General features: G+C 39.2%; 1 protein-coding gene and 1 long non-coding RNA gene across 4 annotated transcripts in view; one reads left to right on the plus strand and one right to left on the minus strand.

Moving 5' to 3' along the window:
* Window positions 1–27313, plus strand: part of NDST4 (N-deacetylase and N-sulfotransferase 4) — a 160661-nt gene that overhangs the window by 110461 nt on the left and 22887 nt on the right. For both annotated transcript variants that reach the window (XM_040699341.2, XM_015276354.4), the window contains 2 exons: window positions 3127–3312; window positions 5295–5423. In XM_040699341.2, the coding sequence (XP_040555275.1) occupies window positions 3127–3312; window positions 5295–5423 (315 nt within the window). The remainder of the gene's footprint in view (window positions 1–3126; window positions 3313–5294; window positions 5424–27313) is intronic.
* LOC112532302 overlaps window positions 1–27313 on the minus strand; it is a 154182-nt gene that overhangs the window by 67447 nt on the left and 59422 nt on the right. The gene's annotated exons all lie outside the window — the stretch shown is intronic.

Below are 27313 nucleotides of genomic sequence, written 5' to 3' on the forward strand. Positions count from 1 at the left end.
TCTGGGTTTTCTTATTTTCTCCCCAGTAACGGCCAGTACCATATATTTTTGTAAAATAAATCAATAGTCATTTTTAAAAACCAGATTGACTATTTTCATATAATTTTAGTTCTTATTTAATTCTTATTTATGCTTTAACAAGTAAATGCAGTAATTGTTGCAATCAGGAACTGCGTCTCCCTCAAACAACATCCTGCTAATACAAGTAGCCAATTTTCCTGTCACTGTTTGTTTTGTTGTTGTTTTCATTTTGTTTTTAAACTCAAATCTCCAGCATCTGCTCACAGAAGAAGACAGAACACAAACTTATGTTTTGAGAGTACCCCTGATAAGCAGTGCTAAGTCTCTGTTACCTGCGTTTACTTTAGCAAACATAGAATGAGTATACATAGCATATGCTGACATGATGAATACAGCTCATTTCTGTACAAATAGCAAGGTCAAAAGTCTTCACTTGCTTGAACAAAGCTGATAATTACAAGAGGAAAGGAGCCATAGCAGATTACTTCAGCCTTTCAAACCACTCACAGAAGCACCCGTTCTGGTCTGGTAAGGTAGCTCTGAAGGCTGTGCAGATGAGCCAGGCTGCATTGGCAGGGCTGAGCATTTCCACTTCCTATTTTGGATTCCTGTCCCAGCTCAAGCATGCTCGAGAACATAATACTATTCTTCTCAGTGCCAAAATGGTCGAGAAATTTTCCAAACTATGCAAACACATGTACAAAGTTTTGAATGTAGAAATAACCTCATGAAATCTAGTAGGAAATTGTTCCTTAGAGCAAAGACTGCACTCACTTAATGGCACCTCCCATTTTGCCTGACAGCTTGGACCAAGTCCTTCTTGGATTCACATACGTGCTTCTCCTTTAACACATTAATTCTCAACACCAAACTTAATTTAATAACAAAATATGAAAAAGGAAACAAAGTAAAAGAAATCACTAAAATCGGACATCTGATGTTTAATTTACCCAAGTAAACTGAACATGAAACAGGTCAAAGAAAATCAGATTATGTCTTGCTTATTTCTTTTTAAAATCATATTGGGTGTCTGAGTGACATGTACTTAAGTGATGAACTGCATAGCGTGCAGGTTTATTCAGAGGTTAATTATCTTTTTAAACTGAGAACTTGCAACGTGGTGCCTTATTTTATTTGTGAATGGTAGGTTACCGTTTCGAGATTCTGTTACTATAGCAATACCAGCTGCAAATAGTAGGTAGATAAATAGGGTTTTGCATGTATTCATCCAGATACCTACTTTCAGACATATTCAGAGTAGCAGTCATTAGCTAGATCGAGACACTTTTGCTTTACATTTGTGTCTGTGAACTCCCTAATAGGTTTTGGTGAAGTTTTGTTATTGCACATTGTAATACAGTACATCTGACTGTGAGCATCATAGACTGCTCAGACATTCTGTTAATAAATAGTCAGATTTCTCAAAAACCCTTAGACATAACCTATTCCTTTATTCATGTTCAAAGAAAAGAGAAAAGAGAAGAGTGACACTCCTAACTGTACTTCTATTCACCATTTCACCCTTAAATTGACTCATGCCTCTCAGGTATGTAACATTAATAACTGGAAGTCACACTTTTCTTTCAGTAAATTGCAAAAGAGTGTGTTTGGTGTTCTTTTTATACATTCTCACCACCTTCCTCAAGATCAGCAGGTAACCTAAGATATTTGCTAATAAGAAACAGATAATTATAAGTGGGTGCATTAAGTGGTGTTCCTCAAGTGTTCCCCATAGGTTTAATTTAGTTTTTTCGTGGAACCAAAAGCCTTTCATTGCAAAGTACTTAACGATGCCTACAGAACCTGCCACTCCCAGAAGTAATCCACAGATAATATGGGCAAGATGAAGGACAAGCACACCAGCTCACATTTTAACTATTTTCACTGTATTAATTATATATGAACAGAAAATGGCTGATGCAGCAGCTCTCTCAGCAGGATAGGGGAGTGCTTTTATTGATACCTAGGGCAGCAGAGGAGAGAGGGTGAGGAACTGGGGCCATGGGCACTGTCCCACATCACATGGCACTGGGAGAAAAAGAGATGCAGTAAACACTCAGAGCATAGAAAGAGATCCCCTGGAGTTCTCCCACGGGACTTGGAAAGGACTTAGAAATTGAAGGGGTTGAAAATGAATGCAAGGATGAGGAAGAAGAGGCACATAACCTTTCTTCCTGGCAGTAGTTGGTGACAAAATGCTGGGCACATTTCTGTACATCGCTCCGACCAACAAAGCTAATTACTCAATCAAATCACGTGCGTTCTTAAAAACACCCCAGTCTACAGAAAAGGTTCGGGGGCCCCATCACATAATCTCATCAGATGAATTTTTTGGATAGACCACATGAGGTCATGGATGCGATTAGTAGCAGAACAAAGGCAAGAGATCTTCAGGAGTAAAGGAACATGCTCAGCATGTTAGTACACTTACACTCTAGCTCCTTAATTCCATCTACCTGCATATAAACACTTCATTGTTCCATCACAATATACTTTCAAGATAGCCTACAGATTACATGCATGAAAAATGCACATAATTCCTTAGAGGAACTGAATAAATATTTATGAAACAAAAAATATGTCTATCAGTCCAGATTTTTTTGCTACTACCTTAATACTTTGGGAAATCTAAGCATATTCAGAAGCTATGGGGGACATTTGCCCGTTTTTTTTGTTTGTTTTGTATCAGCAAGACAGCTTGCTATTATTCAAGTAATAGGAAACAAAAAGCCACAAATGTCACAGCAACAAGTTTTTCTGCTTACTGCTCTAATGCTATTCGATAATTTACAAGATTCTTTAAACAGAACCAAACAGAACATCTATTATAAAGCATGCAACACCTAATGAACAGGCAGATAAACCTGTTCTCTCAACAGTAACATAGTGTAATCCAAGAGGATTATTTATCACTCTACAGACATCAAACTAATTCCAGCTCCCTCCACCTCTCCCCTGTTTTTAGCATGTGCTACATACAAATAGATACAAGGCTGTCCAAGGACAACAGCTTCTCCAAAGCTGTTATCTGCAGGAGAAAATCTTTGAAGAATTACGTGTTCTTTTTCTGCTTCTAAATATATCCCTCCCTCTGCTGTGTCGCAGGAGCATGGCATACCGACTGACATGGGTTACGCAGTGGCTCCACACCACTCTGGGGTCTACCCGGTCCACATCCAGCTGTATGAGGCCTGGAAGAAGGTCTGGCATATCCGAGTGACCAGCACAGAAGAATACCCACACCTGAAGCCTGCACGGTACAGACGGGGCTTCATCCACAATGGCATCATGGTACACTGCATTTCCATGCTTCATAGCAATATTACTTTAAGTGATTCAAAAGTATGCTATTTTTACCAAATGTTTCAAGTTTTAATGCAATCATTAAAATTCTCTGTGATTGAGGATTTGTAAAGATGCCAAAAGAGAGCATTTGTTATGCAATTTTAAAAAGTCACACAAACTCAGGCAACTGTAAATGTAATCCTCAGAAACTAAGTGTATTTGTAACCCAATCTACTACCAACCATCAATCAAAATATAAGTGCATATTTTGAAATTCATTAAACTGCTTAAGACCTATGTTTCAAGGTCTGGTTCATCTCTCTGCATGAAAAGGATTAGAAACTCAACACTAGAGAGAATGAACAGGTGGAAGTAATCTCCTCCAGCATTTCTCTAGGGATAAGGTTTTATTCCTGAGCTGTGCTCCTGAATCTCCCTGAATGAGGGACTGGACACATGCTTGACTCTTCTATACCCCACATTTGGGTGAGAAGGGAGAGGACTCCTCACATGCATATTTCACCTGCTTGAAAGGCAGGAAACTGTGTAAAATTACTTGGCCCATTCTCCCAGCCAGTAGCTTGGTGGAAAAAAGTTTGAACGGACAAGACTGTGAGACTGAAAGAGGCAACTGCAAAACTTATATCTGTATAACCTAAGTTAGAAATACATTTTTCAAAGCTGGGTCCTTAACCATAGAAAAGCCCTAACAGATGCAAATATTGCCTTGCACATGTAAAATCTCATTTAGGGGATCAACATTCTGACAAAAGAAACATAGAATCATAGAACCACTAAGGTTGGAAAAGACCCCTAAGACTATTCAGTCCAACCGTCCACCTAGCACCAATATTGCCCACTAAACCATTTCCTTAAGTACCACTTCTCCACATTTCTTGAACACCTTCAGGTATGGTGACTCCACCACTTCCCTATGCAGCCTGTTCCCAAACACTTTTTAGGAGTAGTTTTTCCTAACATCCAACCTGAATCTCCCCAGCACAGCTTGATGCCGTTCCTTCAGTACGTCTCAATCAAAATCAACAAGTTACTGCACAAAGTCCAATTATGATTGGCATAGACTTGAATTCAGCAGCGCATTTACATATTAAAATGCTTTGCTGATCCTAAGGTTTATTTGTTTTTTAACTGATTAGAAAAATGAAAGCACTGAGTGCAGGGAAACAAAAGGCCTTCCCCAGGTGAATCGTGTCTCTACATATGTTAGGCACTATCTATAAACTCTGACATTTGTTGTCTTTACTCGTTGCACCAGAGACCTTTGATTGTAACTAGTTAGCAATGAAACTAAAACATCTAATTTTCCAAGATCAGTTTACTTCCCCACATCTGCTAGCTTGCAAGTTTCTGACATGCAGCCTCCTGATTAATGATGGCATGGAGGCCTGACCTCAGATCGCTCTCACATGTATTCTCCATCAGTCCTGGAAAGGTTTGACAGACAGAAGAAGGGTTTCGCTGTGATTTTTGCACACTATGTAATACACAATACATTACGTTAAACTGAGGAAAATGTGAAGCTCATTTGAGGCCCGCAGCCTTGAATACAAATTCATTTCAGTGTCCCAGTAACATTAATTACCTGCAATAGTGAAGATGGCCAGGAAGCATTATTTTATCCTTTAATAAACTAACCTTGACAAGGGAAGAGATGTTTAGCTTTTTGTTTTCTTTCTCTTCCAAACACCAGGAAACAAGCCCTTAATTATTAGTGGATGAGCTGGCTAAAGCAGTCTGCATGTGTGATGCAGCTTTGCATCTGGAAATCACATCTGCAGGAATTTGCTTACAGCGAGAGTGCAGAAGGCACACTAGAGTCTATAAGCACACTGGGTTACAGAGTCGGAAAGGACTGCAGCTTTAGTCAAGCTGCTGGAAGGATTACAGTGAACGTTACGATTACATACGTTAGAGTATGCTTGCAGAAATAAGTTAATACTACAATGGTGCTGTCATTTTGTTCTCAGGTGCTCCCTCGGCAGACCTGTGGTCTTTTCACTCATACTATTTTTTACAAGGAATATCCTGGGGGTCCTCAGGAGCTGGACAAAAGTATCCGAGGAGGTGAACTTTTCCTCACCATTCTCCTGAATCCTGTAGGTACCTTCTTTTGCTACCTTTGCTACTTTCGGACACACTGAGTAACGGGAAGGAGGGAGGGAAGAAGGGAAAGGTATTCGTTTCTTTTGATCTACATTGGGAAATTAAAAAGAAAATTACTTGATCAGAGGGAACACACAGTTTAAAATGAAGAAAGCAAAAGCCAACCAGAAATTAGCAAAAATATTCTGACTGTATGAAGCAAGTTGCTGGAAAATGTATTCCTGTCATTTTCAAGCTTTTTCTCACCCTAAAGCTGAGTCCTTGCAAGAAGAAAGGACATTGCCATGTCTAACCAATACTGACAGAGAACAGCAAGGGTAGAGAGAGCAGAGTGACCTTATTCTATGTTCCTTTCTGTCTCCCTAATCATGGTTCTGCACACTCCTAAGAGAACTTGTTGGAAACTCCAGGGCTCAGGGCTGATATAATTCCCTCACCACCACTTCTTAAAAATAGGTTCTGCGTAGCTCAAAAAATACCCTCAGGCACTATATAGCCTTCTAATGCCTACACATCACCTAGCAGTTATAGAAAAAAGATGAAATTGGCTGAACATTACTAATGAGGCAAATGCATACAGGTAAGAAAGTAACAATTTCACAGAGTATTTGCAGAATAGCACCAGGAACAGTATTATCCAAGAATATGTTGTGTTCAGTTCTGCACTTTTTCTTTGTCAAGATGACATGAACCATAACCTATTGCATATGTATGTAAATGTATATGTGCACAAACAATCTACACGCATATGGTTTGATCACGAGCATCACATTCTTTAGGATGATTTGCATGGCTACTGACCAATTTTGTCTCTCAATAAAACAGTCTGAACTGTGCCATGCTAAGATGCATGTGCTCCCACAGTTAAGACAACACAATGTATGTAGGTACACAGATATGACTGTGCTTATCAAGAAGGAAAGCTACATGACTGCAAATGCTGCATTTTGAAGTAAACAACAGCCTGGTGCCATTTGAGACAGTAGCTTAGAGGTTAGAGGAAAAAGGAGAAAAAAACATACCAATTATTTTTTGCTGTTGCCCTCCCTTCCTCCTGCTCCACTCAAATAAGGTATTCTACTCACAAGATAAATGACTCGTGTCTTGGTAGGTGGCCTAATTTTCAGTGGTTCTCAATTGTGGTACTCATTGACTTTTTTGTAGAGGTACAGAAACTTCCGTTGAAGCTAGCTCTCAAATCCAGGTCGCTTTTATTTAGAGACCTAAGTATAGAATTTGGCATTCTATAATTAGATGATTGTGTTTGAAAATTTTCACTCGGGAACTAAGTTGGTGCCTGAGTTAAAGCAATTCAGTGATCATAAAGGAAAGGGACATGTCTATTAGGAACTTTTCTATATCATACGTGACAGCTAATTTAGAATACTAATTTGAAAATAAAAATGCTGTTCTTTATTCTCTATCTGTTTACCTCTCTGACATGCTTTTCTTCCCGTAGTTTATTTAGTTTTAACTGGCTTGGGACGCTGCTGAAATTTATTGAGTTTTTTCATACTTGGATTATTACCTGTGCTATCTTTGACTTAACTGAACTTTTCCCCAGATTTAAACAGGGGAGCACTCAGTAGCAGTATATGCCCTCTTCCCAAGAAGAGGGATGCTCAAAGCATCCTCATTTCCTCCATCAATTGCCTATTCCACATCCAAGTTTTTGAGTATGCTCAAGCCACCCTGATTTCTTCTACATTTTCACCTTTTCCTTAAATTACAAAATACTTCTTGCACCCTCCAATTTTCCTATAGACTTCATGAAGTATTATTGAACAGGATGAAACCAGATAGGCTTATCCCAACACTCATGATAGTGTTATTCTGGAGTCTCTGAACTGCTTCTGAGTGGGACCAACCTCATAGGTGCTAGAGCATCTCCTTCCTTCTAGCAGGCTTCCCCCAGCTGGTCTTCACCCAGAAACAACCAAATCTCTCCTGAAAGGGCTCACAGCACAAACAGGCACATTAAGTGTCCCACTTATTACACTGCACATAATGGAAAACTCAAGAAAAACAGTTCCACCCATTGCTTCTTAATGGTATGAGGTTTCAGAGGTGATGCCGCAGCAAAGATGAGACTTCTCCTGGGGAGGTGGTATGTAACAGAGTGTAAAGCATTCCAGATTTAACTGTGCATCAGTGACGTTCACAACAGAGTTAAAGAGACTTCTTCCAAAAAAAAAATAAAAAGGGGGGGGGGGCGGGGAGGAAGGGGAGGAGTAAGGTGCTATTTGGTTTTTTTCCTCAGTTTCTCAGTATTTGAGTTTGTTTTGACCAAACTATGTTCCAATAACTTGAGATCGCAATATATATTATTGGGTGGCATTTGAAAAGAACAGCTTTATATCTATACTGTTAATGTTTGATTTTTCCCCCCTCTACTTTTATGATTTTCTATCTCTACCTCATCAAAACCGATATTTTATTGAGCTGAGCCACACAAGTGAAATACTGACACTCACTTCCCTAACTCTGAGTTAAGTATGAATCTACTCCAATATAGTGCTTATTCAGACAGGAAGAAATATAATTTAATCATGTACGAGCTGAAGATATACCACAAAACTCCACCATCATTCAAGTCAGGTTGGTACACTACCTTATGAAATATGTGCTGAAGAGAATAAAAAAATCCAGCCTTATCTCAGAAGGGTACTGATGTGAGTAGGAAGAGAGAATAAAATGAAATCAGCAACAGCTATGCATCCATTTCTTTTTAAATACCAAATTTGGACAGCACACAAATGAACAAATGGGGAGGTCTGGCTTTTATTCAAAGTAAGAAAAGGTGTAGAGTTTTGGTGGTTAATTTGGAACACGATAGAGATTAGTAGCCTAAAATCCATGGTATCTTCTGAAAAGGATCAAAAGAATGTCTATTCCAAACTCCAGTGAAAAAAAGTATGCTGCAAATGTGATTTATTCTCCAAACTTCCATAAGAATAGCAATGAGAGATTTTCCAACATACAGCCTTGTAGACTTCTGCACGCCTATGTTCATTAACGAGTATACTTTCTTAAAACATTTGGATATTAACCTGTGCCTTTGGGGGCTTTACCAAGAGCAGTATGGTATAAACCAGTGTGTGCTGTCTGAATGGATTATGGAAATGAACAACTGTCTGGAATGCAAAGACTCTTTGAGAAATCATATTTTTTTTCCATCTTATTTAATGAAATGCCTGATGTAGTCCATGGATAGAAATAATTTCCATAAAATAAAATCCTAACCAAAACACAGTCCCCCCTGCCATGTAAGCTGCTTTACCTATTGCTGTAGTTACCCCACTAAATTTTGGAGCAAAAGTAACTGTCTGTACCATTGCTTATTTTCCAACTGTTTACATTGTTTACATTTTTCTTTTAATCTAAAAGCAACAGCTCAGACTTTTTCTGGTGAGGAGAAGATTAATATATACAAAAACTAATAATTGCATCATTTGTGGCTAGCATGGTTTCCAATTTCACATTTGTGTCCTGGTGTCTGGTATCCCACAAGGTACACAAGTGCTTATTTGCTCCTGGCTTCACTATCAGAGAGAACTATGCAGTTTCTTCCAAAACAAATCAGGTCTGGTTCTGACCATGGTTTGTCCCAGGACTGACCCTGGTAACCAGTCTGGACAAGAGTGTTTTGGCTCTTGCAGACCTCCAACACCATCCACAGCAAGCTTTGAATTCTCACATGTTCCTCATGTCTTTATGTCCTTGAATATGCAACACACTACCTGGGCTATGCATAAAACCAGTGCCCTAAAGTGATGATACAGCTTTAAGTCACTCTTTCAGGTACCCTGAGCTTAAAAAGCAGACATGCAAGCAACTATTGGATTTGAGCCATGTGTGGCAGAAGTGTCATCTGGCAGGAGCTACGCAGGCATGAACTTCCCCCTCAACTGTGCACAGAATAGCGGCACTCTCCCCATTTCATTCCCATACCTATACACAGCACTGCTGGTGCCAGCTTCTGATGAGGCCTGGAAGCAACCAGGGCTGCTGGGGCTCTGTTGAAACTTCTTTCTGTTTGCCTTGTTGGAAAGGCTATAGGTGAAATTGTTGCTTAGAAATAGACTGATTGCACCAGCAAAACAAGAACAGAGGCACTGTGCAGCATGGCCCCTTTTCCTGCACAGCATTCATTCATCACCCCACTAACTTAAGCTGCCCCTTGGCACCAAACAGCACCACATTTATTCACCTTATGGAGAGGGCAAGAGTACAGCTGAAATCACTTCATGTCCACCGTTACCCTGAGATAAGGCTTCCAGAAGCGAAAATCCATACTTTATTCTCCAGTAAACAGAATTATTACAGGTTTACACAGCTTAAGACTGTCTTCTTCGGTCTGTTCTGAATTTCAGGAATAATTGCAATCCCTTGATTAAAGTCAGCATATCACCACCTTTTGCCATGGAACACAGCTATTTCTCTGTCTAAAATCAAACTACAAGTCAGCTATTTCTGTTCTCCCAACTTCCTAGCTTACCAAGTCGAGGGGAAAGAAACAAGCCTGAACACGTGTGAACAAGTGGTGGCTTAAGCCATTCTGAACAGACACATGCATGATGAGGGGATGAGGGATGTTCAGCATGAACAGCAGCCCAGGCTCAATGGAACCAATCAGTGCTGGCTTCCAAGAGGAGCGCCCAGTTTTCAAGCCTCGAATCGCTGTCCATACATCCTCTCTGCTCTGATATCAATATGAATAGGGTAGCACATAGGCTATCGTAACATCCACTAGTAGTCTAAGGAAGCAGGTTTCTACCTCATTTCCCCCCCTCCCATCCCGAATATGCGCAAGTACAAACACTACTTAAATAATCAAGTTCTGATTAAACACTTTTTCAATTAGTTTGATTACTGAAGCACATTTCAAATTTAATTAAATGTGAGGTAGCAATTTTACAAAATAGGAATAATGTAACAGATAGGAAACTTTTGTAGCAGGGGGAGGGTGGGAGATAATTAAGTTCTTGTTTGAGGTAAAGAAAATACATTTACATTTTGGAAAGGGAAGGAAAAGGGTATCTGCTCATCTTTCCCAACGTTTAAGCACCTCCAATGAAGGCTACTGGAAAATTCTCTATTTTTCTCTCCTGAAGCTTGACAAGCATGGGGAATACAGAAACCCTGATCGTTACCCAAAATGAAGCAATTTCAGCAAATGTATAACAAATACATATTAAGCTCATATACCCAAAATGTTTGCACTTCTGTAAAGAAATGCTACAAAAGTAGTTAAATTAGAAAATGCCCAAGTGACATTGCATTAGGGTAGATTCTTGAGAAACTGTCAACAGGATCTTCTGATGGATTTTTTTTTAATGGTTTCTACTGAATACTCTGTGGCTCAGATATATATTTTCACTCTCTAATTTATGAATCCTAGGGATGAGTCACGTCTGGCAGAGATGATTTAGTGGTATGCAGAGGAGGGATAAATTCCACCAACAGACAGAAATCAAACCAACTTTCTTTTGAGTTTTAATGAGGGCTATAAGAATACCATCCTGACCTTTCCAGGACCCAGCTAATGCAGGAGGCTGCTTGAGTCTAGAATTTGGGATACTTATTCTTTGCATAAACACTTCAAAGCAAAGCTCATTAAAGGTAGCAGGAAAAGTCTCAGTGAACAGACTAGGTTTGAAATAAATCTACATAGGCCAACTCTTTCAAAAGGTTTCCATCTAGCTCCTCTCTGAACAGTTTCATTCATTTGAAGGCTTAGAACAATAACAAGGAGCTTCAGATGTATTTAAAAATTAGAAACACACAATTTAGGATGGAAAATGGGACTTTACTGTGGCTATTAGAGTTTTCTTTTACTGTTTCATACAAAAAAAAAAAGCAATGAAAAATTCAAATAGGATATTTTTTCTCCTTTTCTGGACCAAAGCTAGCAGTTCAATCAGTGCTATGTTATTATCATCAATGCTGTTTGTTTGACAATGCTACTGTGATTTGACAGTGACATCAAAAATCAGTTAACCACAAAATTCTAATTAGGACACAGGCAGTGTCAGCATTTTCATGACAGCACTGAGAAAACAGCAAAACCACCACAATCAAATAGAAATAAGCAAGGGAAGAAAAAAAGAAAAAGGATCAATTGGTCAAAAATACAAAAATGTTTTGTAAAAACTTCTTTTGTACCTAATCTTATTTGGTAGCAAAATTAAATTTTTTCTCCTAACTAAGAATTACAGTTCTTGTCTCTGCACTGTGACAGCACACATGCCTGTATTAGTTGCAGCTAGAATACAAAACAGACATACATTGCTACTCAAGACACCTTCGAGTCAGTAACTAAAGAATTACCCACCACAGTGCATTCCTGCATTGTCTGGCAGCTTTCTTCCCGGCAAAGAAGGCTCATTTCTGGTCATTTCTGATCTCATGCAAACTTTCCACATGAGAACACCCAAGTCCTTGGGAGGGTGTGCATCCCACAAAGAACACACAGCCGGCATTAGCTAGCAACATGCAAACACAGCATCCCAAGTCAAAGAGCACCAGAACCATTAGGAAATGCTTGTTTCAGCCTACTTGTGCTGAGTTTTCTTTAGAGCATGAGGCAAGAGAAATACCACAGCCTTGACATCTGAATCTAACACTACCCAGCTAGTTAACATGGTAGAAAATTATCTGGTCTCAACCTCTTAGCAACTTGATCCCTTGCAAAAAAAAAAAAAAAAAACAACATTTCTGCAGGTGTAGAACATTCCACAGCTTCAACAGGAAAACAAAGTCAGCTTAAAGTTTTGATTGCACGGTGGGTAACTTCTTTTTTTAATTTGTTGTTGTTAGGATAATTTTTTTGTGTTTTTCCTTTTTTAAACAATCAGAAATTTCCTTTTCTCTTTTCCTAAGCCTTGCCAGTTCCTTAGAAACATTTTGCAGTGCTTTGAGGTGCTTTCAAAGCATTAGTTCTCAATGTTGGCTTTATTGTTTCCTGTAATTATAGGAAATGCAAGGGAGATTTTATTTCAAAGGGTTCAACATTCCAGTCATTTTCAGACAGTTTTTCTTATTATTCTAATTCTCATTATTTACTCAGCTTAATTTCCCTTTAGAAAAAAAAATTCTTTCCAGGATACCTTTTTAAATCCCCCTCCCTCGTTTGTCACCAGCTCTGCTTCACACTGCTGTTTTGTCTTTTTTTAATTGCTTCCCTTCAGATGTCAACCAACTATTCATGCACTTCTGTGCACAATGTCCTTGGTCCAAAGAGAAGACAAGTAGACTGGCGTTAAATTCAGCCTGCACTGAGGTAGTTCCTTCTCAAAGAGCTTTACTGTGATGTACCAGTTGGAGTAACGTTCTTAGGGAATGCTCACAGCTGCTTCTATCATAAGCTAACATGAACAAGCATAGAGCATGAAGTACAGTGAGGAAGTTGGAGGAACAAAGCAAATCTCCTTTGCTTCAAAATGCAGTCCATGAAGATTTATAATTAAAAAATAATCTTCATAGTATACTGTTCCCAAACTGAAATACTTTCAGCACCAAAAAAAGCAGGTTTCTCACAAGAGAGTTTAAGGAACTCCATTAGAATTTAAATTTCTGGAGGTTTTTCCACATCCACCTGTCAGCCTCAGAACTAAGCAGGTTCAGTCCATGTTCTCTGACCACTACCCTTTTTTCAGCCTCCTGAGAAATGCTCAGGCATATTTAAAGCCCACTCTTACAAATTGTTCTGTATATCACATCTACAGCAACCTGTATATCACACCAGCAGTATCCACAAGGTCTTCAGTATCTTTTTTTCTAGTTCATCTCCTTTACTCCCCTGCTTCATAGACGATAAAGTACAGTCATAAACATTTAACAGCCAAGATAAGCTAATAAATACAGCCCTAAATATTATCACCATTACAAACAAGAACGAGAGTCGTTTCTTCTAAAAATTCTCTTTAAACAGACAGCTTTTTATTAAGTCAGCAAGTAACAGCACAGGAGGCACCTCAGTCCAACACAAAAGCAAGAATAAGTATACCGGGCTTTGAAAAGACTCAGCAAGACCCACTTGCTCAAATAAAAAGTCAGTTAATTGGATTTACTTGCCAGCCTGGTGCATATTGCTCTCATTATTTATTGACCTTAAAAAGATGATGGATGACCCTTAATACCATCACCTCTTTTACCACAGCATCCTTCCTAATTTCTGTTCAGTTATAGACCTGCCTCAGGTCCAAAGCCACCAACTCCACCTTAGAGATACCGTCAAGTTAACTCCAACAGACGAAATAGCTGTAGACCTTGCTGCATACAAGGACAAAGATTTGCACAAAGTATGACCCAATGGATGTACAAAAGGCTACCTTCAAAAAGCAGAAGAGATTTCAGAAAATGAAACAAAATGGGAACCTACAATCTTAAGGCTTTCCCATCTTTGTCCAGTCAAGGCTAACTGCAACGAATGAAGATTTTATACAGCCTGAACTAGGATATCCCTTAAAGAGGTCGTTAAATTGAAGGTCTGTATCAAGGAGAAGATTATTCCTTATATCTGGTGTCTTAATTCAGAAGATGCTCCTCTCTTCCTATTCTTTCTCAGTATTTCTCCCTGGTATGGAGATGAAATACACTGGGCTAACTTTTTTTTTTTCTTATTATTGCAAGGCATTCAGTTTTCTGATGCTTCCTTTTTCATAGTTCCACCATAAACATAGTTATAGATTTATATCTGCATCACCATAAAGTTTTCAGAGTCACAAGCATACTTTGCAAAAGTATGTTTTGTTCTCAAAATCAAAACAAAATACTGGCAACTTATAGACCAAGCCAATTTTTAATGTGGAGAAAAGTAGAAGAAAATGGGAAAGTTAAACACCTAAAAAATAAATGTTTGATTTAAAGCTCTTCTTCTTATCTCAATCAAACAACTCCAAGAAACTTTAACCTGAGATGAAAAGTAATACATGAGTTCAGGAAAATTAGCTTCTTTTGTAGGAATTTGGTTGTTGAGAGTGAAATCAGACCTGTGATTGAAAGGAAACTTTGAACTCAGGAGAAGCTGCAGACTGACCCTAAATAAGGCACATCATTATTCTAACTGTAAACGAAACATGATTGCACACTGCAGAGAAGCAAATCTTCATAAATATCACAGGATGCTTTTAATTTTGACGGCCACTTAAATGCATTTACAGTGAGTGTTTAGAAGTGTAAAGAGGCTACTGCTCATTTCCAGTTTGTTAGATCTAGATTCTACATTTCCCACGCGCTATACTTAGAATGTTTTGTTCTTGTTTCCTACCTTAACTCCTCACAAGAATAGATGATCACACTATTGCTTCAGAATATTAAAAGTAAATGCAAACAGGGGTTAATTCCTACCTTCCACGAGAGATCTGGGAGTATTATTATGGAACATCTTGAGCATTAATAATATTTTTATTTGCTTTGTTTCACTGAGCATAACTGCAGGAAGAATAAAAAATAACCTTGGGCTTTGTAGAAAATACAGTGCAATCCAAAAGAAATGTATAACTATTCTAATAAGGGCCATGTGAATAGATAATCTAAGCATATTTCAGGAACAGGAGAAACAAAATCCTCCCCACTACAAAAAGGTCAATACTTGTTGAGCCATCATTAGCAGCCTACTGCATATGGGAGAGGGTCATGCCTGTCCCTGTTGTTTTAATTACATTATAATCTGTCTACCAACATAAAAGGGAGCTTTATTATTAACCAGCTTTGTCAGAATTTGTTTTAATGGTTACAAACACATCAAACCAAGTTAATACATATAAATACAGTCGATTCTTATTCTTCTTTGTACGGCAGCCCTCTGACCTGCGTGGACAATGTAAAGACCAGTTTTACTGGGTGTAAGTGGACATGGCAGTGAAGCACAGGAGTGAACAGATGCTTGTCCCAGTTCAGAGGATCATGAGGCTCCATCCCAGGAGCATGCCAGCCAAAACTACCTATATGGGCAGTGTCACTGCATGAAGCAGTCAGTAGCATTTCCCCGAGGACGTGGGTAGTATCGCTTCTTTATTCAGAAATACACTTGTATCCCATGCACATACAGAACTGCAAACACCTGTCCTCCTCCTGCCACAGTCCATAGTGAGGCTCAGTATAACCAACATGCATTAATACTGAAGGACAACAAGCTACAAAAGTGCCTCTATCTACCACAGTCACCCCTTCCCCAATAGCCATCTCTTTTGTAACTGGAAGCCCTGTAAGCACTCATAACATGATATAAATATTATAATACAGACATAGAAGTTGAAGCCACTTTTATCATTCAACTTCAGGTGTATGATTACATCCATTTCAACCTTGCTCAGGCTTTTGAATCCTTTTTCTCCTTTAAAAATAATTCTTCCTTCATCCTACACTGCCATACCAGCTGGAAAGAGCTGGTATAGGAAAATACTATCCTATGGAAACTCAAGCCTTCGGCAGCATATTTAGAAACTAATTAGCTTGAAACTGAGAGCATAAAGAAGATGTTTCTAGGATAACACATGATCTTTCTTTCTCTTTTTCTTTCATGACATTTTCCTTCTTTATGACAGTTGATACTCCACACCATACGTTTGGGTGCTTTATCAGAATTACTTCTCAGCAAGCTAGGTGATGGCAGAAATAGTAATAAATGGCTGTGTGTCAACAAGAGGGTTATTGGGAAAAAAAGAAAAAGAATCTGTTGCCTTCAAGCACACACCATACAATAATTTATTAAATTGTCAGGAGCAAACCTTTAAGGTAAGAATGAGCTGACTCAGAATTCTCTGATTATTGAAAATGAATCCTTAATAGGAGTAAATGGACAAGAACAAAATTTCCTTGCTCTGTTCGCCATTTAAAATTAATTGAAAAGTGGCTGATTTGGGAATATTATATCCTCTAGTGAACTGAAAATGTTGTATTTTTTTTCCCTCTGAAACCAAGAGTAGAGAATTAAATTAACTCTGAGGTTTATTTGCTCGTAGTAGGCCACCAAAATAGATTAATTAATCATCATTTATGAATACTCTATAACACACAGCAGTCAGCTCTTCATAAAACTGCAAGAATAGTAACATGACAGTGGAACAGTTATAAAAACAAATGATAAATTTCTTGCATCTCCAATCTATATCAACTGACGTGACATTTCTCCCTCTGCAGTTTGAAAGAAAATATTCCAGTGAAAACACTTACTCGGTGTTTTATAAGAGGCCTCAGTTTAAACGGGATGATTTACAGTGGCTCCATAACTGTGTGCTACACAGGGTTCTGGACAGACATTTTCATAGGGAAATTCACTCTTGCTCAGAGATTTTTACCTTCCTCTGCTTGGAGAGTATGATGTGTCTCATTAATGATTACAGATTAATTCCAACATTCAAAATACAATTATGAAAATACCTATTTAGACATCTACAAATGGAATTTTCAGAGAAACAGTCATTTATGGGCATTTATCCAAACCAGTGATCACTGTGACCATTATTTACCATCAGCAGATAGACGAGCATATTCCTCCTGAAGTTCAGCTGTCTCAGAGGATTATGTTTTAATGCACTGATGAGAAAGATAAACAGGGAAAGATGGCTGTAGATACAGTCAAAAAGAAAAAAAAAAAGCTCTGTTACTAGGTCAGGCTGCTGAATTTACTGAATCCAGCCGTATCTGATAGGGCTGTTTGCATCTTTGCCCACTATATTGAATTGTGATCTGGGAAATACTCATCTTTCTCCTCAGGTATTAAAGCCACCATATGCTGAATTTATGAGTTATACGCAATACACTTTCAGTGCTCATGTGAGTGCTTCTCTTCTTAAGGTGGCCAGCCTGTGAACCTTAACAATATCCACAGTTACTCAAGTAACAGTTTCATTCTGCCTAGAAATACTCTTCCCTAGAAACTGTCTGAGTAGTTTGGGAACACCTCCAGGGCAAAGGATGACAAGATTTAACCCCAGGTCATTGCAGAGAATATTTGATGGAGCATCCCCAGATGACATACAGTGAGTAAGTGGAAAGATCAGAGTCAAACACATAGATTGGCCTGTACAAAACACCAGGCTCAAACACAGTGCTCATAAATATTTATTACCACTGTTATTAGTTATTTGGCAGCCTGGCCACTGCTGGCTCCCTTCATTGAATGCCATCCAGTTATTTACACAGATTCCTGAGTGGCAGTCTGCTCTTCTTATCCAAGAATCATAACCATGCAAGTATTACACTGGTAGAGCAAACAGTCTCTTAATTATATATCATGTCCTTTGGGGTCTACATAACTGAGGTTTTACATTGCTTAAAATGTAAGCATTACATTTAGATTTCTTCAAGGTAATGGAAGAGCAGTTTATTTCCATTAAAATAAAAAGCCAAACAGGAATAAATGTTCTGACTCTTTTCCACTCACACAAGTTAAGAAGCCCCATAAGATATTCTCCAAATTTCAGAAATAATTAGTTTCATTGCAAAGATATTAAATCTACGCTAAAAAGTGATCCCTCCTGGATTGTCTGCAATATCTACATGCTACTAAAATATGTCATTATTTAATTAGCTATCAGGCATTTAAGAACAACCATACACAAACAAAGGGCAAAGCTGATCCCTTCCTAGAAATAAGGCTAAGAAGTGGGAAAACTTAGTAAGGATAAAGTAAAAAAGCTTAATGGTTGGTATGCAGGCTAGTTGACACTCATGGCTCCAGACTGAGCACAGAGGTTCATTTGAATGTATGTGTCTCCCCATACAAGGTCACACAAAGCTGCTCTAAATGTATTCATTCATATGAAATCCACCAATTTGTTAAACCAGTGGGTCTTTAACACCACCCAGCAATCCTTGTCTGGATATGTGTTGTCCTCTACAGCCCTGCTCCACACTGCAGAGCAGAATGCAGGTCATAAGGCTCTGTGCACAGTCCCTTTCACCTGGGCAACGCCAGTCGAGAAATAAAAGCATAGACTTCAGACAAAGAAGTAGACAGCAGCCCAGGGTGACAGCCTGGCCCACCTCGCCATCTCCACGGGCAGGGCTGTCCCCCTCCACCTGCCCAAACAGAGGACAAAACAAGGCCCAACAAGTTGGCTAACACAAGGCTTTCCTCTATCTGCAGCCCTTTTCAACCCATTCCACCTCATAAAGAACAAGGCTGACCCAATACTCTTTCCCCTCTTCCGTTACAATACAAAATAAGGGGATTATTTACAATTACTTAAAATTTTCAGACCTGCTGTGGTGAATGCAGAGCTTGTAAGAGCACTATGTAATGCTGCCTACAGCCCTCCACTCCAAGGCACTGGGAAGGACTCAGGCTAATGCTGACCCAGGATGGCTATTCACCTGCTGGCTCAGATCAACCCTTCTGCTGTGACGATGCATCAGGAGAGAGCTGGGGCATTAGTAACAGTATGGAAGGGCTATCCTTACCTCAATGCAGAAACAGGGAGAACTTCACATTTTGCTGTAAATAAAGCCAGTCAGCGTGGGATATAGTTAGGTATCCTTGATGCCAAGGAATATTCAAATTAATTGGCACAAAATAATTGAAGCTATACTGATTTTCATCTGCAGAGGATTATGACTAAGGAGATGACAGCCTCAACTAGCATTATGTTGTTGCTTGATAGGAGTTAAAGAACACACAAAGTACACAGGCAAGGAAATGAGAAATTGATATCTATCTCCTTATACAAACTCTTTGATCATCTCTGAAATCTGAAGACTAAAACCATCAGAGACTTCAGAGTTGTTTCTTTAATGACACATTCATTATTCTTTCAGAAAGTCTTGGTGTACAAATCTGACTTGAGACAATAGTCCACATCCTTTTTCATCTGGTTCATTTTTTAAATTTGAAGTCAGGTTTATTCTTGAGCCTAAACTGAATAGATTTTTCTTTCAGAGAGGAAGTTTATAGCTAAAGGAAATATTTTCAATAAGAAAACATAGATGGCAACAAAGAAAACTCCCATATCGTTAAGTTCACCTAAAAATGTAAATATTTTCTTATAACGGAAGGATTTAATTACTCCAGACTTTTGCCAGGACTTCACAGAGCCCACAGATGTAACTTGTAGCATCACATTTGCACAGATTTCACTGGACTTCAGCCACAATTAGATGTACTGCTGATCACTTATACAAGTGTGACAAATGAACAGACAAAGAAATCCATTTACTTTTTCCACTCTAATACAGCTCTGCACTGATTGCATAAGGTGAAAAGCATCAGGGCTGTTTCCCTCCCCCAATATTTGGTGGGGCTTTTTTTTAAGGGCATACTGTCAAAGCCTGCAAAAATAGTGAAAAAATAATTATAGGAGTTACAAAATAATGGAGTGGAACCAAACTAGATTCCTTCATCTAGGACCACAGGCATTGGGAGTATCAAAAATATATATAACACAGGAGATGGTTGTTGTATTGAAATATGATCGTGATTAATCTTTAAGTAAGAAGTGAGACTCAGCAGATATTAGAAGATTAAAATAAGAAACAAGCATAGCAACTTTACTTGCATAGGGAATAGAATAGAAAAGCACATGAATTTTCTGTTAATAATTTATGCAACCGTATCAACTAAATAATGGAAAAGTAGAAAGCTTTCCTGGGTAAAAAACAATTTTACTTTTTGAATAGGGAATTTTAGAACAACATAGAAACACTACAGCACTTGTATAGTTCTACCAAAGCCACGTACTACCACTGATCAACAGCAGCTTCCCTTCCCATCTCCGGAAACACTTAGGATGGAATATACCCACCGTAATAAATAGGGGCATGGGAAATAAAGTGCCATTCAACATTTTTGTTTTCCCTTCAAAGGAAAAAAATGCTGCTTCCCAAACACTGCTTTTGTTGCTTCCTTTAGAGATATCACATTTGGAAAATATTTGGTTATCCTGTCAAGAATGCTAAAAGAAAGAGATATGAGAAGGGGAAACAGAAAAAGGGTTTTTTTGTTTGTTTGCTTAATTTTTAACTATGATTTTTCAGGCATGTGGATGACTTTGCTTAGTAGCAGAAGGGCCATGAATATGAACAGTGCTGAATTCTGGAGAAATAATTTGTCATTATTAAAATTAGTGCTTTGTCAACACAGAAGTCTCAGTTCCAGCTTCCTTTTCGTGCTATTGCACAAACAGCTGCATTAAGGGCTCAGCATTCTAGAATTCATTATCAGCGAATAGGGCTCTGGCTCATAAGGTACAAGAAAAGTCTGCAATTCATAATAAGAGGCTGTCAGGATGTGAAATACATTGAACACTTGAAATTGAAAGAGGTATTTCTGTGGTCAGCCTAGCATAGAGCTACTTCGTATTAGTAAATGGACACTTGACAGTTTTGCATTTCTCAGCCATGACATACCATTTACACATTCAGAAATACAACATGCTACCATCTAGATCCAATTATGAGAGCTTGCTCTTGGAGCAACTGCATAGCATTTTCCAAGCACAATGGAAAAAGACAGAAGAGCAAAATTCATTTTTCTGAGAAACATCCATGCAAGAGGAACAGAGAAGAGCAGTAAACGCTACCAACTTTCTACAAGAAAGGATGCTTGCACCACTCATTTCCCAACATGCACAGCGTTGAACTTAGTTTATTTTAGATGAATTCACTCCCTCTTGCTAAATTTCATTTAAGAGGCACATAAGCAAGAGGGAAAGCTGCTAAAGATGGTTCAAAACAAGTTTCTCTTAGAGGAGGATATCAATGCAAGACCTAACTCAACCCTTGGGCTTCCCAGCAAAGGTATAATGCATCAGCAAAAGCAGGTGGAAGGAATCTAAGAGGGAAATTTGCTTCTACTTATTACTGACTGGCTGTTAAGATAAGACAGAACATATTTGTACAGTTTTGTAAATGACTTTCATCACAAGAAGCATGGATTTATGGATAGGCACTGTTTCAAGTATTTGCATAAAGACAGACAGTATGGCAATTTGGGACACAGTTCACTGGGCATGGTGGCAATGGACTGCTTAGAATAGATCTTTTCTTTGTGGTGTTTTCCAACCTTAGTGATCCTATGGATAATTAATTCCCATTGTGCTGCAATACCAGGGAGGTTGGGTGGGGCACACTTTAGCTGGACGCCAGAGCACTAACAGCCCATTTTCCAGGAATTTGTTCTAGATGTGGGCATGTTATTCTCAAGCAGAAAGCAAACTTTATGATAGATATCACTATGAAATAAAGATAGCAAGGACCTGAGTGGCTGAGTAACACACAGCTTCTGGGAAACACACAGGAAGAAGCCTTGTTTAATATCAGCTCCTGTACAAACAGCACAGCTGCAGTCTTCAGTCAGGGTGAGGGATTTAAACCAGCTGAGGGCGGGACTCATCCTCATCTTCTAAAGGCACACATTTGAAGTGAAACATCAAACGTTCCTGCACTCAAAGCTGCATGTTTAGGGTGAACAAAATCCTGTAGTAAACAAATGCATGCACACTAAGTACAGCGCTCTGAAAGCAACTGGGCCCTGCTTTAGGAAGTCGCTTTGCTCTTTGACATTCAGGAAATTCGCATTCCTGATGTCTTATATACTGAGGAATTTAAGTCCCTGAAAATGAAGCTAATGGGATTTTCATAGCTACTTCAATGCTGTGAGCATGATGTGGACCACTCAGTCAGGATAAAAATCCCACTGGAGTTCTGCATCTTTTGCAAACTTCTTTAAGCCACGTCTACGCTGCAAGATCTACAGTGGTTTGCAGTTCTCTGGGATGATCCTCCCAAAAAGGCAAATATAAATTGCTGGCTTAGAGCAAACCAGCATCCTAGTGCCCTCTGGAGACAGGCAAGCAGCCATTGCTCAAAAAAACCTGCAGGCAGGAAAGCAGACCAAAGGCATGAACTCTGCTGCAACCGTTTCCTAGCAAGATACTGCAATTTTTCTGGCACTGCAGTAGTACAGAGCCACAACCAAGTTGCCTGGTGACAAGCCTGAACACAAGCTGACATGACAGAACTCATATAGCTGAGGCTGTGTATTTTTCAGTATACCTGATGTTGTTTTTATCTGTAGCCAAAAACACACTTCAATTCCCATGTCCAGGTATGCTACTGTGGACAGACTTTCCTCAGATGCTTTATCATGGTGCTTAGCATAAGCTCCTTGTTAGCGTTGAGTTAAAAGGGTAAAGCTTCTAAATCTAATCTTCTTTATACCCTGCAGTATAAATTGGAAGATTCACCCAGCAATTCAAATACATAAGACAGTATTACCATGAGTTTGCATATTGCTAATAATTCATTAGCATTACAAAATATTTCTGCTGGGCACCGTGACAACTATTTTCACCCTCATTCTGCACGATACTAAACTAAGCAATTGTTAACAATAAAAAAATTCAACCAACATGTGTTACTCAGGTACATTATAACATAGCTGTGAGTACTTCTGGTTAAGACTACACTAAGTTTTGCACTTACAAAAGTAAAATAAACATCTAGATTATACATAAATAGGTACATAGGGCTGTGCTTATGGACAAAGGACATTAACTTGGAGTACAGAATGCAGATTCTGTGCACTTCAAACCATGGGTTTCTATTTAATAATTTTCAAACGAGCCTCTCACCCTACTAGCTAATGCAGATATCACTTTACACATCTCTCCCAAAGTGCTCCCCTAGAGGTGGGCACTCACACTGATTACCCATTGCTTGTGAGATGTTGCCTTTTTAATTAGCCTGGCCAGCTCTCCAGGGGAAGAAAAATGTGTTGTCACCTGACTGTGCTTGGAAATATAGGAGGAGCTGCCAGCCGCCTGTTCCCTGCCGGAGCAGCCAGGAACTGCTTGAGAGCTGCTGACAGTTTCTCTGCTCTGGAGGAGCAGCTCACATGCTCAGCTGTCGCGGGTCACAACGGTTCAGGTTTGTTAATAACAGGCTACCCAAATATTATGACTTAGAAGCAGAGAAGCTGGTAAATAACCAGATGTAAGATGTAGATTCTGTTGGATCACGTCAGATGGAGATGTAAAACATTCTCAACAGCTCTCTGCGGTAATTTTTCTGCCATTAACTATTTTAGTTGAAGTTGATACTGATTTGAAGTTACCCATTCCACTGCTCCCAAATGACAGAAGAGAACAAAGTAAGGCAACTATGCCTCAGTGAACCAAATGAAATAAAACCTGCATCAACTGAATTGTTTAGTTTGGAGAAGAGGAACTCAAGGGAGACCTTACTGCCCTCAATAACCCCCTGAAAGGAGGCTATGTCAGTCTCTTCTTCCATTGAACAGAGATAGGACAGGAGGGAATAGCCACAAGTTGTGCTGAGGAGGTTCAGGTTGGGCATTAGCAAGAATTTTTTTTTTTTTTTTTTTGAGAAAGGGTGGTCAGGCTCTGGAACAGGCTGCCTAATGAGGTGGTGAAGTCGCCATACCTGGAGGTGTTCAAGAAGACAGCTGTTGCACTGAGCAACTTGGTCTAGAGCAGACACAGGCATGGGTTGACAGTTGGACTAGATGATCTTATCGGTGTTTCCAACCTTAATGAACATTCTTTTTCCCTCTCCCCACCCGGCTTAACAGAATAAAAACATGATTTACCCATTAGAATTGCACATTAACTGCACAGTTAGTCTGAAAAATTTAGGACCGCTGTTGTCCTCAAACATCTTTCTTACAGAAAAGTTACAGACAATCTACTTGAAGTGTTAACAGAGTAGGCAACAGAAACCAAGAGAAAAAAAGAATTCTAACAAATATAAAATAGAATCATAGAATCACCACGGTTGGAAAAGACCATCATCCCGTCCAACCACCCACCTACCATTAGTATTGCTCAGTAAACCATGTATCCCTCAGCGCTACTTGTACACAGTTCTTGAATACTTCCAGGGACAGTGATTCCACCACCTCCCTAGACAGCCTATTCCAGTTCCCAACCACTCTTTCAGGCAAGCTTTTTCCTAATATCCAATCTGAACCTCCCCTGGCACAACTTGATGCCTTTCCCTCTCATTCTACCAGTATTACCTGGGAGAAGACACTGACACCCACCTCACCACAACCTCCTTACAGGGAGTTGTAGAGAGCAATAAGATCTCCAGTGAGCCTCCTCTTCTCCAGAAGCAGCAATTCCAGATCATAATTTCCATCCAGCCTGTAGCCTACATCTTTCCATTCATTCCCACTTCATACAGGTATAAATGGGATGCTCCTGGAAGATCTGTGTGGGTTGCCCTACACAGGGGACCAGCACAGCTGTAGCATTCCCAGCAGCTGCTCTTGCCCCACTGTTGGGTGGTAGCTCCAGCATCCCAGATGGACCCAACTGGTCCTGCATCCATTTGAACAGCTACAGTGTTGAACAAGAAAAAGCAGGATTAAAGATAGTATATTCTATGTATCTACATTAAAAAAAAATGCATAGAAGCTAAAGTTATTGTCATGAACTGCCCTTAAAGCAGCTGTCCCCTGCTCCTGGGGAAGAGGACTGCATGTTAACTCATTTCTCCCTAAATGGAGGACAGGTTTAAAAGCAATCTCATTGACTTTGAAATGCTGACCCCAGGTATTTGTTACTTAGATATATACAGAGAAATCCAGCCTTTCAAAATGAACCTGACAGCAATCCTCTTCTTCAAAAGAGACAGTGCCTGTCTTTCTGTCCAGCAGATATAGAGGTGGATCAAAGGTTATCTGGTTTCCCATTCCAAATCTTTCATTAGCCTCCCAATTAATTCTTTGCAAATCATACCACCCCCCTCCGTGCCTCAATTTTTTCCACCAGCAAAATGTAAATCTCAGCATTCCCTTTTCCTATGCAAGATTTTGAAAGCCATAGCTTTCAGCTAAAAAGCTGTAGATATTTCTTATCTGCATACAATAAAATGAGAGATTAAAAAAATAATGTGAATACTTCAATTAAAAAAAAAAAAAAGGGCCCTGACTGAAGAGGAGGGAAAGTGATTTAGGGAAAGTGATTTTGAGAAAGACGTATTGTGGAGCATGAGAGGGAGGCAGCAAGCAAGATCTAATCAGAGGGTGAATGGCAGAAAGAAGAAAGGAAAAACTTTTGACTTGAACTTTCAGCATGCTCTCCCTTTCAGATTTCAAATTATTAGTGATCCCAGTTACAGGGGCAAAGACAGAGGTGAAGTGCCAAAGCTAAAGAGATACTGCATCAGTATGAACTACAGAATCATTTGAGCATTGCTCTCCTACGTGTCTGTGCTCTAGCATAGCACAGAGGAAAACAACCAGCAAAGTAATTCACAACCAATCCTGTCTCACATATCTTGGTGTCAATAGATTGTATGTCAATAGCAAGGGCTTGTAGTCAGCTCTTCTCTGCACATTTGTCTGATACACATTGCTTATGCTAGTTTAACCCTAAGAGTAATGCCATGCAGCCAGGGCCTTTCCCATAGCCCCACGAATCTGAAGTAATTTATTGCCTTTGTACTGCACTGCTGCACAAGCAGTATCATACCTCCCTCTGAAAAGCATTACCCCACTGTGATGAAGTGCTGGCTGCTGGTTGTTGTCAGCCTGCGTTGTATCTTGCTTTTTTTCATGGAAAGTACAGAAATATGGTCTTTTCTCTTTTATTCTCCAGTTTTGCTCTGAGCACTATGAGAAGAGATATTAAGCAGTTTTCACTGGTTTCCTCACTCCTGCCCACAAGGCTGATTCTGAATCCCTCCTGTGTCGATCAAAACAGCACAGCAAAGCAGTGCAACTGTGTTGTGCAGCACAGTATCAGCCCCAAGGCATACAGCAGCATTGTGCTTGCTCAGCACATTGCTCTGTATTGAAGCATCAGCAGGAAAACACAGCTTTGTGTCCATCCATGCTCTAAATATGAAGTTAATAACCACCCACATTTCTCTTAAAATATTTGGAAACAGATAGCAAAGAATCAGATATCAAAGAATCAGATATGGTCTCATCAGTGCACAATACATCACATTCACATCCTTCTCTTCAAATAATATCAGTGGAGCAAAAGAAATCAAGAGGTATCTAAGGCATCTTGACACCATAAAGAGTGATAATAGGATCTTCTGGACCAGACAGCAGCCTAATGAAACTAAATAACTAAAATAAACTGAAATCCATCTTCTCTAGGTATATTGTTACACACACACACAAAAAAAAAATATTGTCCAAATTCAAGTATAAATAAACAAAATACCAATTATAGACTTACGTGCCTACATTATTTGCTGCAATAACATTAAATTGCTGCGATAATGTTAAATGCCATTGACAGACACTTTGGAACTTAAAAAAAAAAAAAAACACCTAGAGACAAGATGATCTTCTCTATGAAGATTTCCTCTAAGTGTTTTCCTTCTCATCATTTCTAAATAGTTTGTATGAAGCACTTATCACATTTATAGGAACAGAAGCATAAACCAGAAAGGATATACTTGTAGGTTGTTTTGTTGTTGTTTTTGTCTGTACTGGGGATAGGGAAGCAGGTGGAAAAGGGCCAGCAGACCGGAAATTCAAAGGAAGAGATACACCATCCTGTTTATAAGTTTCTTGGGTACAGCATGTGGGAAACCATGAAGCCTGGGGCAATTTTATTGTTTGGCTTTGTTAAATATTTTCAGTCATATGACACATAGGCACTGAACTCCACCAAATCAGGTGGAAGGAAAGACAGTAATCCAATCTTTTCTCCAAGATGGCTCAGAACAGAATAAGAGCAAACAATAAGTTACCTTGCATGGAGTAAAGCAAGTACTGTGCAAACACGCTGCAAATAGGCCATGACAGACACTTTCTGTTAAGCTCCACTAATCTTCACCTTAGAGAAGTACTAAAATCCTCATAAATAATATAACACGCTAATGGGTAGGTTTTTAAACATTGTAGGCTGCCACTTAAAAAGCACCAGAGTAGCAAGCACAGTGGTAGAAGGGG

The sequence above is a fragment of the Gallus gallus genome, chromosome 4 (assembly GCF_016699485.2).
Source record: "Gallus gallus isolate bGalGal1 chromosome 4, bGalGal1.mat.broiler.GRCg7b, whole genome shotgun sequence".
NCBI classification, from domain to species: Eukaryota; Metazoa; Chordata; class Aves; order Galliformes; family Phasianidae; genus Gallus; species Gallus gallus.